Raw genomic sequence first — 11566 nt, 5'->3', positions numbered from 1 at the left:
CAGCACCCCTATTCATTCAGCTGAAAAATTTGCAACATTATAGCTCGGCATAGATATATGCAGATCAGATAATTCATGAAAAGTTAGAATGACTATCTGCAGACTGCAGGTTAAACAGATCTGTTGAAGCATACCGCCATACATGGGCCCCCCACCCTTGGTTCGACATCGATTAATCATCATTTATGTAAGCTAACTAGTTCTTAGTTAATATTAACTAGTTAGTAAAGTAGTAACGTTAGCGGTCACCCGGTCAATAGAACAAGCAATCGCTTTCAACAAGATCACTGTGTCCTGTGATGTCATGTTAGGCATATCTTTTGTTTAATAACCGGTATAATTGGATGCTGTAGGACCCGCTATTATTCCGCGCCAATCATGGGCTTGCCTTCCTGACCAAGGCTAATAATAGTCGGGGACTTCCGCCTTCTTGAGCGTTCGAAGTCAATAATCATTGCTATACTGGCTAAGGAAAATTGGGTTTCAATCCACATGACGTTGGTTAGCAAAGCCTTCGTGCTGAGACGAGTTGGAACACTGACGTACGGATATAGTAAAGGTCTCGGGGAAAGCGACTCATGTACAAATATACCGAACGAGAATATTGTTGCTATTTATGGAGTTTTCTTTGTTTTTATTAATGCCATGGCACATGTCTTCTCCTTATGAATACGTAGAGGTCCGTATTTGAGAGAGATAATTGGGAATTATCTGTATTGACAAGCAAGTTCATATCTTGCTTAATCGAATCCTTTGCGTTCCTTCATGCTGTCCCGAGTGGAGCGATTCTTTGAATCACCTTCTCGGATGGATCTCCGAATACAACTCAAAAAAGAGCAGCCTGTCTATACAAATGAAGATGAGGTTTCTGGTCATGTTGTCCTGCGCAATGAAGCAGAGGTCGACATCACCAAAATAACTATCAAGCTTTCAGGGTCAGCGACATCAAGACTGGACTCAGGGAAGCTCACTGAATTGCATGAGGTATGCTCCCCTTCTCCTTTCTTTTAATTGGGGGTGAGGGTCTGGGTTGACCGAGACAGCTTTTCAAGAGAAATAAACAAGTATTTCCTCCCAGCCACTGTGCGAGCTGGTTCACATCGGGAGACCTGACTGTCTCTCCGGGTGAGCACGCTTTTCCATTTTCTATTAGGGTGAGTGATTGAGCTTTTCCATAGTGTTAAGGCAAATATTTATATAACATTGGCCGTTACATAGTTTCCTCAGGTATCGGAATGCTACAAGGCGCACACTACAGATATCGCCCGCAAACGATCAGCAAGCCGGCAGCCACGACATCTACTGCGAAAGCTTCCACCTTCCACCGGTGATAGGACCACGCCTGAGGAGATCAAGTATGTCCTTGAGGCAACTGTTCAATATAATGGTCTCATATGTGCGACCCACAAAACCGTTGAGTATTCCACTCCGAAGGTCAATCGCCGCCAGTCCTAATACGGTGCCACAGGCCCGCGATGTATATTTCCATCCAATTTCTGTTTTTAGTCCCCCACTGCATAGTTTGGCAGTCAGAAAGGTCCTCATTTGCAGCCCGGACGGATCTAACATCTCTTCTTCTTCGCCACTGACCTACGAGATTGTGGCCGAGCTCTTGCATGGACCATTCCTGCTGCTAGGGCATCCGATCTCGCTAAGGGTGAAAGTATTGGGCTTTAAATTGGATGATAGCAACGTTGCTGCATTGCTGCATGATTTCCAGTCCATGCTCATCGAAAATACGGAGGTCCGATCATGCGGATCGACCCAAGTTCACAGCCGGTCTTGGATCACTCAGACAATGTCAAATCTGCGTCAACCACTTGTGGTCGAGGACAGTCCTGCATCTGAATCAATATTGACGCTCAATGACACTCTATGGAGTCGGCATTGTGTGCCCCTGCATCTGACCCCGACATTTGAAATTTGTAATCTTAGCCGGAGCTACCATCTCGTGGTCAGGCTTGGGATTGAGGTTGTTAGGAATAACGTAAGTCGCTAGCATCGGGCTGCATAAAGGACAGAAGCTGACGCACATTGCAGCCGAGGATATTGGAGTTTCAGTTTCCAGTCTATATTTTATCGCCCTCATACTAGATCCCCCTTCATCGGAAACCCGGCAACTACACTGTCCTGAAATACAGGCCCTTGAAAAGGAGTTGGATTTGGAGAGTGCATGATTGAAAGTTTATGATATTGTTTCGAGTCCATTCTCGTTGTATACTGTGCTCCAGAATTTTAGAGTGAACAGAGCCATACACTACATTCCTCATGTCGGGCTTCGAACGACCCTAGCTTCTAGAGTCCAGCTCGATAGGAGTATTCATTTACTTTGTTCAGCAGATCTCTATTGGCTAGCTATTTAGTAATGTGAGATTCTAAGAGATTATGAGCGAAAGTATATGGAATCATATTGTGAGTTAGAAAGAATAGTTCGAGGCTATGAAGGGTCGATGGTCTAGTATACAAGAGCCATACTGGTATAGCGAACTGTCTGCCTCAGTCCAAAGCCTCCTCCTATCTATCCCTATCCCCAACCAAGCCTCCCGATTATGACAAGCCCCAACACTCCAATTGCAATCTTCGTCGGTACTGGCCTCCGAGAAAAGACACCGGCGTTTGTACTCGATTCCATTTCAGTTGCGGAAGAGGGGGTTGAAGGGCCAGTGCCAGTCGGGGTAGGGTAGGTGGTCGTTGTGCAGTGGCATTGGTAGCGCCCGTACAGCAGACATCTTCCCAGGCGACTCCAACGTCATAAAGGCAGTGGGTGAGGTCCTGGACCGATTGATCGACAGCAAGACTCCACAGGGCACAGTCATGGTAGTAGGGTGGACCCTGACGTGGTGGTTGTGGCGGATGCCATGACTGGAAGGGTGATGTTGCTGGAGAATGGAGTGTGGATAGATGCATGAACACGCATGATAGTCCATAGAGTTATTTATGTAACTAGATGCTTGCCAGGGATCTTACAATCTAGGATCATGAGATCAAGCAAAATTTACCTATATCTCTTGCCGGCTATTTTTAGCCGGGGTAATGCCATCAGTCTCAGCCGTAACAAACGGATTTGGTTAGAGATTCAAAGTGCTAAATTGTCTATCATGACCTCGCTAACTATATCAATACTATCTCCACTGTTGATCTTCATATCCTAGCAACCAGACCGTCGTTCTTTTAATCCTCTTTATTAGTCTAGCTGTCTATTCTTATTCTTTTTCCTTTTTTGGGGGGGGGGGTCATATACACTACACTCCTTAAATTTGCCTCACCCCTGCACATCTTTTTTCCAGTATAAGTCCCTTGCGATTATTATTTCAAGCTTTAGTCACTGCTCACTGATGTATCATGTTCTCAAAATATGGAACTGTAGCTCTGGCTACAATGGCTTCTCTGGCCATCGCGCAGACCTTTACGGACTATAACCCTCTACAGAGTAATGCTCAGCCTAGCCCTTCGATCCATGGAATTGCTAATAACCAATAGCGCAGTGCCCCGACAACAAAGGGCTGAACCAGGGACCGTTCATCTCCGACTTTACCAAGAACCACCCGTCACTCGATCAATGGAAGATCACCGGTGGCACCCTCCAGTTCAGCGACCAGGGAGCAGAGCTCGCCGTCCGCGATAAGGGCGATGCGCCCACTCTCCAAAGTAAATTCTACATCTTCTTCGGCAAAGTCGAGGTAAAAATGAAGGTCGCCCCGGGTATTGGCATCGTAAGTGCCATGGTTCTCGAATCGAATGTGTTGGACGAGATTGGCTGGGTAGGTTTCTCGACCTGGGCTGTGCATCTATAAAGCATCAGGCGCTAAGGGCATCGATTATATACAATATAGTAAGCACTTGGGGGCGACAAAACCCGGATTCAGACCAACTACTTTGGAAGGGGCGATACATCTTTCTTTGATCGCGGATCATTTGAGACCTTCGCCAGTCCTCGGGACGTATTCCATACTTATGCAGTGGAGTACACTCCCGAGAAAATTACTTGGTCAATTGATGGCACGGCCGTGCGGACGGTCACCTTTGATGAAGCCAAGGGCGGCACTCGCTACCCGCAGCAGCCCATGACAGTCAAAATTGGCCTCTGGGAGGGTGGCGATCTTGAAAATGATGCCGAGACAATTCAATGGGCTGGTGGCCAGACCGATTACAGCGCTGGACCCTTCACGATGTATATCAACTCCATCAGGTTCGCAGTTTCAACCCGGCTTCTTCCTACCACTACTCTGATCAGAGCGGCTCCTGGAAGAGTATCAAGATGGAGGATGATTCTTCGTTGGGCGCGAGCGAGTCGATTCATGTCACTGGCACCACTATCGGTTCGGCCTCTCATCCCCCGAAGGCTTCCAGTGTAGTGCATCCTCATCCTGCATCGGCCACTACTAGTCCCAGTTCGGCTTCCACGTGTGTTGCAGATCCCTCGATCAGTCTGCTTGAGGGACGTGCCAGCGCCCAGCTGCAAGCATCGTCGTTGGTTATTGGGATCTTAAGTACTTTGGTATCTACCCTGCAGTTGTAAACTCGCGTCATCGGTGACTGTTAGAAATACTGCCTGTTCAATACTATAGAATTGCGTTATGCAATGGGTGGTTCTTCGGTGAAGCATCCACTTTCTTGAATATTAGGATATCAGTTATATGACTTTGATTTGTCTTACATTATAGTGGCTTTAGAACCCTATGTGCTCGATGATGAAAAGTTAAGTGTGTGTCCCTCCCAGGGCAAACAACCCATCTATATTTAGGCATTGCAAATTCCCGTCTTGATATTACTTATGACTTTTGTTCTTTTGAGATATGAGACTATCTCTCCCGGCATTATATAGAACTACCAGTTGGATTATAGTACCAGCCTGGGAGATAAAGGACAATGAACAACACTTCGCCAAGTGCTCACCTCTAAGTTGCAAACTTTGTCATCACACGTGGCACCTTACTAGCATATAGAACATTATTCGAATTACGTGTAACTAATAAATGACTTGGCCATGTCACAAGGTGACAGTGCCCAAAAACTTGAATACATCAACTCAAAAGTTTCTTACAAACGTGAGCTATGTAGGCCGGAGAGAAAACTCTTAGAGCAGTTAACCACTTGACCATATAAAAAGGTACAAAACGACTGATCGGAGGTCAGTCGCATCTAGCGCCCTATATAGGAGCGAAGGCCATGCCTGAGCAATGCATTGGGTTCAACCCTTGACATTGAGAAGCGTTTCTTAAATTGTTATCGGAGACATGTAGACTAGTTTGTGTGTTACGCCATATATATGTATCCAAAATAATATGTTCACGGTTAGACCATCATATAAAGTAAACTAATGTGCGAAGCTGGGCTTAGAGGAAAGCCTTTTTGGGAGATTCCTCTTGAGGAAATTAGCCACTGAGGGTTGCTATATAAGCAAAGGCAAGATGAGAGGGAATATATCATGTGAAATTGCTCGGTATACCCGTTTTAGGATAGCGGTCTTATACCCTATCCAGTTATAGGATACCAAGGGCGTTGGTTTTAGAAGGCACCACTGCGAGAATTAGGATTACGCTCCCGATTGCGCAGCAGTTCACTGTTCGGCGAAACATACATTTCTAAGGCCAGTTTGCATAAGTATAATTGGCTGTAACTGACCCATACAATAAGGAACGGAAGTAATTTGTGACTGCAGAAATATTACTACATAATCCCTGCCTTGCTGCAGTCTCCTAGGCAAACGCCTTAGCTAACTCTTAAAAATATTTAACAGAAGCTAGTCTGCGGCGCAAGCGTCCCGGGCGCTGGGAAAATTCTCTAGCAACCACACCGGGATATAAGAATAGGAGAAATTAAATTACATTGCGGAATCTATTATTCTATAATAAAAGAAATCTAATAAGAACTTATACACATGAAACCAGCTCCGCTACTATTTGAAATAATTAAGATAACCAAAAAAAGAGGGAAAAAAAAACAATCTAAGTGAAAGGAAAATGTGACTGTTGTTCGGAGGAAGATTAATTATTCTTCTAATTCTCTTCTGTAAACTCGAGGGTTTAAAGACCAATAAACACGCTAAAGTTCAAGGCTACTCTTGCATTAACAGACAATGTTAAATAGTAGAGACTTATCAGGTCACAGTCAAATGCATGCTAATAGTGTGCCGTTGGAGGTACATTTTATATCATGGGTTAAACCCAGTATGGTGCTCAGACTACGCCTTCGCTACTATATAGGGCGCTAGATGCGACTGATCGAACTTGTACCTTTTATATGGTCAAGTGGCTTTATCTGTACTTGCGCAGAGACAACCAAAACATCATATAAGATATTGCTTCAGACGTAAATATATAGTATCTAATAATAATTACTCATAAAAATAAGTAGAGATTTAGGGCTATTATATTTCTGTATATATTCTAGTCTGCTATCATATTGCTGGATATTATGGTATTCTGATTAGGAGGTCTGAATTGACTGTATACAGAAAGAAGTTGTGCCCAACTCTTCTATAGAGTTATTATGTATGTATAGTTCAAATGATGTCCAAAGCAAGACTAGCTTATTTTGACAATTATTTACCTGCTTAATAATATATACACATAAAGTACAATTATACACCTGTGACAGACCTGTGTGAAGCTTGTGTGCTTGCATGATCCTTAACAACTCGGGTGAACACAGGCCACGCTGGCTTTGCGCCAGCGCGATCGATCCATTGCCACTCTGAAGAGACAGGCTCGCACAGGTGCAGATCAAATCGCTTGATCATGTGTGCAATCCCAAGATACAACTGCATATATGCAAGACTAGACAGAAAGTCAGCCAGCGATAGGGGTCATCCGACAGAATGACAACGCACTTGGTCCCGATACAGGCATGATTGCCCTTCTGGAACGGAGCGAAGCAACGATCGCGGTCGTTGTTGCTGGCCACCAGCCACCGTTCGGGGATGAATTTGGTCGGTTCTGAGTACGCCTTGTCGTTCTGGTGCAGGGCGTATATGCTCGCCGCGATGGTGGTCTTGCAATTGGTTAGCAGGGATCACAGATAGCGTAATGGTTGATGTACACCGGCAGGCAGGTATTGTTCACCAACTGTGTATCCCCCGGTCGGAACTACTCTGGGCAGGAGGCCAGGCAGGCCGGGATACATCCGGAGAGTCTCCTTGACAACAGCTGTCTACAGAGTAGTTAGTTGGGGAGGCACAGCATCGAGATCTAGGAGGATGTCAAATCTCACGAGGTAGGGCAACTGCATCAGGCTGCTCCAATCATCACTGTCGAGAGTGTAGTTGACCAGCTCGCTGCGGAGGCGATGGCGCATGGCTGGCGATTGGCTAACCTGGAATATTGCAGCGGACAGTGTTACCGCTGAGGAATCCGTGTTCGGAACCAGGAACTGGAGCATGTGCTGCATTAGATCGCGATGCATGTCCGTTGACAGCGCTCCGACAGGGTTCTTCTCGACCAACATTTCACACATGGAGCACGGCTTCTCTGCAGATGGTGTGTCGCGGCCCCTCGCGTGGGACTTTTCGATAAGAGCGTCGCATTTCTATGCACTCATTAGCTTCCTCTGAGGAGAGGTTCCTGCTCTGCCCGTACCTCTCGAAGGAATCCGAGACCAGGGGCCAGGGAATCCACGATGCTCGGCGGAATCTTCGCGCCGACGAGCTGCAAGAAGGGAAAGTTCAACACTAGACGGCCCTCAGTCAGCGTCTTCCGGCAAAAGCAAATTGGAAAGTGACATACGGAGTAAGGACCGGGAGCCTATCTCATCCATCACGCCCAGCAAGTCAGATCGATGACCCGTAGGGACCAACTCTGATTCGCCCAAAAGGACCTCGGCCACCGTATTGCACTATCCCGGGTTGGCACAGCTATTTGATCAAGAGACAGGCCAACATACCGTGAGTGAGCGATAGAGATTCAGCAGGTCAATCGGTGCTCCATCCTGGGACTGTTGCATCATGATATCCGACGCCTTGTTCAGCCGGCGTACAAAGCCCTTGGCCAGACGATCCGCGGCGCCCTTAGAGAAGAATGGGTTCATCACGGCCCGCATGGTCCGGTGTCTTTTCGGATCCGTAACTGAGAGAATCAAGGCCGCCCCGCCTCTGTTGTGCCAGAAACCACCCCATTTCAGAAAGGGAGAGTTGCGCGAGAAGATTCTGGTCAGGATATTGAGCTGGGTATTCCCCTGAAGTTGTGGGTGGTAAAGCGTACTTATGGTAATCCTGCGGATCTTGAACATGGACGTAGTTGGGTCCAATCCGTACCACCGTGGAGTCTACTCCGTACTCATCTCTCAATGCCTCGTTTACCCAAGAAGGTATGGGGTACACGTACGGTAGCGCTCGTGGAGCTCTGGGATAGTTTTGACCATTCCATCCCCGAAGACATCGAAATAGAACCGATAGAAGTCTGTAACGGCGGCCAGTTTTGGGCCCGGAACGGCTCGAAGTGGGTGAAGAAAGAGCCGATAGAGACTGACGACCAGCGCCAGGATGATGGCTACTAGGACCAGCATGTACAGCGCTGTGACCGTCGACCCTGGCCATAGCAGTGCCGAATAACTGGTGATCATACCGTCGGTGGCGACTTTGCTGTGCAAGGAATTGCAAAAGATACACGAACCAGGGTGACATGAAATTGACCCTTCTGCCTGGGATCCTCCCTTCTTATCTGACTACCGTCATAGCTTGTTTTCAGCATGCCAGTGGTGGGTAAGGACGTGGTACATAATATTTGTCTTGATCCCATTGAAGTTGCCTGGCTCTCGCCAGTCATGGACATTGATAAAGCAGCTGAGTCGCGCCGATCATGGCGACGTGGAACCAATAGAGGAGATTTATGACAGCCACCAGACGAATAGTTTGTGTGACAGAGAGCTCAAGGAATCGTAGCCCTGCCCTGGAAGTAGATTGTGATCCATCAACCACGAAGTTTGGGTTGCTGACTACAATTGCGTAGCCATAGTTAGCTTTAAGGCCGGACCACCGCCGATTCTTGCCTCTCTGGACACTGCACATCAGATCGATCAAGGAGTCGAGGATACACTTGGTCCTGGATCTCGATAAAGGCCGCTCCTGACTTGCTTGGCGGACCCATTATTATTACGATTCCCAGTCGAGATCCCGAGGCGATCGGCACGGCTGAGAAATAGCAAACAGGACAAGAAAAGAAGATGAAGAAAGAAAGATAGAAAGGAGTCCACCCATAATGGACACATGACAGACCCCTGGTCAATAATCAATGTGAACCTCGTACCTGTCATACTCCCTAGAATATGTTTGCAGAGGCGTCAGTACTATTCACAGCCGGTACCCCCCTTATATCACATGACTAATTACTCGCTGCTGACGCCTTTTCTTGGAACACTGAACCGGGGAGAGACGTCTGGCTCGCTGGCAGTGGAATCCAGGGAATGGAAATGCTTAGCAACCCTAGACACAATGCCAACCAGACAGGCAACACCGCAATGGCGGTTCTGGAGCGTCTTCGCCGCCCTCAGCCTGCTGAGTCTCATTGCTTCGGTCGACATCAGTATTGTCACCACGGCCCTTCCCACAATCACCCGTGCGATCGGGGGTGAGCGCCAGTACGTTTGGATCGCGAACTCATACCCGCTGGCTTCAACCGTGCCACAGCCGCTGTATGCCCAGATCTCCAACCTGATCGGGCGGCGAAACCCCGTTTTGTTTGCGGTGTCCCTCTTTGCGGTGGGCAGTGGCATCGCGGGAGGCGCAACAAACACAGCCATGCTTATTGTAGGCCGTGTAGTCCAGGGCCTCGGGACCGGCGGCATCTACGTGCTTTCCGCCATCATCGTGAGCGACCTCGTGCCGCTGCGTCAGCGCAGCCAGTACGTGAGCGTCATGTTTCTAACGGCGGCAGTCGGGGGCGCCATTGGCCCGCTGGTAGGCGGTGCATTTGCTGAGCGTGACTGGCGCTGGATTTTCTATTTAAACGTCCCGGCTTCGGGCGTATCCTTGGTGGTGATGTTCATCGCGTTGAAGGAGAAGTCGAGGGCCGTCGCAACAAATGACGCCTCGATCAGGGGCGTCCTGGTGCGAGTTGACCTGCTGGGGAGTGTGATCTTCATCCCGTCAGTGCTGGCCATCCTCTTGGGGCTCGTCCTCGGCGGGGTCGACTATCCCTGGTCATCATACCACATCATCGTTCCTCTGGTCATTGGCTTTGTCGGATGGGGGTCATTCCACGTGTATCAGACTTTCTGCAAAGAGCCCAGTGTGCCGAATCATCTGTTTAAGAATCGGACAACTGTCGTAGCCTTTGGGATGGGCTTCATTGCCTTCATGCTGACACAAGTCGCGTCATATTTCCTACCAGTCTACTTCATGACCGTGGCAGGCGCATCGCCGGTCCGCGCCGGCGTTGACTGCTTGCTCTACTCAGTCATGGTACCAGTGAGTGCTGTAGGCGCAGGGGCATTCGTGGCCCGGAGCGGGCGGTATAGGCCGTTGTTTTGGGGCGGCTTTGCACTACAGGCTGTGGGCTATGGTCTGCTATCGACATTGGGGGGCATATATTCACAGGCTCGGTCATACGCGTATGAATTTCTCGTGGCCATTGGGACAGGCCTTGTTATACCTGCCATTTCGTCAGCACTGATGGCGCCACTCCCCGAGTCCGACGTTGCCTGTGTCAATGGCGTGTATTCATTTCTGCGGTCGTTCGCTTTTGTGTGGGGCGTCACCATCTCGTCGATCGTCTTCAACAGTCAGTTCGACACCCATGGGAGCCAGATCCAGGACGATACAGTGCGGACTAAGTTTGCTGACGGCGCCGCTTATACTTCTGCCAGTGGAGGGTTCATCGCGGGACTTCCACAGTCCACTAGGAAGAAGGTAATTGCCGTCTACATGGATGCTCTTGGCACAGTATGGCAGGTAGCGATCGCATTATCTTGTGTGGGGTTTCTTCTGGGGCTGGTTGCGAAACATGTTCCGTTGAGAGAGGAGCTTCATACGGAGTATGGATTGGAGGAAAGCACGAATACCGGTGATTGTGAGCAACTTGAACGTGAGACTGCCGAGAGCAAATAAATGGATGGTAGAGCTAGATATTATAGCTGGTCATAAGGGATCCCATTTCTAATTCATCATCGAGGCTCTTCATATAGATGGGGCTGGCAACAAACCAGAGTAACGCTCAAAGAATACAGAATCACGTCACCGTATGAGCATAGCAGTGACAATTCTAGGAGTAGTGCTCATAATTACAGGTACCAGCACTGACTGGACGGCCAAGACATACGGTAGAGAAAATGTGTGATGACGTGTTTGGAAACCCTTCGATGAAACTAGCACATCGAAGGCCTCAAATCCCCCCATAGCTTTCACTGATTCGTTGCAAAGAGTTTAGGAGAAGGGATGCAGTCACCACGGCCGAGTGATGGTTTGTGTTCAGTGCAATGTGCCAATGTCCCCTTTTTATCATAAAAGCAGCCTCATACTATGAAGTCAGAATATCTTCTCAAACACCGGCAGACCACAATATTATCTTGACGTTTACCAGGCCCATGCCGTACATCGGAACTTCTACACCATTAGCCCAGGTATACTGGTGTT

At 48.2% G+C, this 11566-nt stretch overlaps 4 protein-coding genes across 4 annotated transcripts; 3 read left to right on the top strand and 1 right to left on the bottom strand.

Annotated features, from left to right (window-relative positions):
* Positions 1-765: 765 nt before the first annotated feature.
* On the top strand, positions 766-2177 carry ATNIH1004_008845 (uncharacterized protein; the record flags this gene model as incomplete). Its single annotated transcript, XM_033573448.1, has 5 exons — positions 766-984; positions 1044-1154; positions 1219-1355; positions 1435-1987; positions 2046-2177. The coding sequence occupies 5 exons, from the start codon at positions 766-768 to the stop codon at positions 2175-2177; spliced, it is 1152 nt and encodes a 383-aa protein (XP_033424000.1).
* A 1201-nt stretch (positions 2178-3378) lies between these two features.
* ATNIH1004_008844 (uncharacterized protein) lies at positions 3379-4519 on the top strand (the record flags this gene model as incomplete). Its single annotated transcript, XM_033573447.1, has 4 exons — positions 3379-3430; positions 3481-3761; positions 3867-4189; positions 4237-4519. 4 exons carry the CDS (start codon positions 3379-3381, stop codon positions 4517-4519), a joined length of 939 nt encoding a protein of 312 aa, XP_033423999.1.
* A 2064-nt stretch (positions 4520-6583) lies between these two features.
* ATNIH1004_008843 (cytochrome P450) lies at positions 6584-8559 on the bottom strand (the record flags this gene model as incomplete). Its single annotated transcript, XM_033573446.1, has 9 exons — positions 6584-6779; positions 6833-6976; positions 7019-7152; positions 7213-7527; positions 7578-7669; positions 7725-7833; positions 7882-8143; positions 8199-8262; positions 8322-8559. The coding sequence occupies 9 exons, from the start codon at positions 8557-8559 to the stop codon at positions 6584-6586; spliced, it is 1554 nt and encodes a 517-aa protein (XP_033423998.1).
* An 868-nt stretch (positions 8560-9427) lies between these two features.
* ATNIH1004_008842 (uncharacterized protein) lies at positions 9428-11041 on the top strand (the record flags this gene model as incomplete). Its single annotated transcript, XM_033573445.1, has 1 exon — positions 9428-11041. One exon carries the CDS (start codon positions 9428-9430, stop codon positions 11039-11041), a length of 1614 nt encoding a protein of 537 aa, XP_033423997.1.
* Between the last annotated feature and the right edge of the window lie 525 nt (positions 11042-11566).

Source organism: Aspergillus tanneri (genome assembly GCF_003426965.1).
Source record: "Aspergillus tanneri strain NIH1004 chromosome Unknown AapTan_6_pilon_pilon_pilon, whole genome shotgun sequence".
Classification (NCBI taxonomy): Eukaryota; Fungi; Ascomycota; class Eurotiomycetes; order Eurotiales; family Aspergillaceae; genus Aspergillus; species Aspergillus tanneri.
This window is presented reverse-complemented; position numbering and strand designations above follow the sequence as displayed.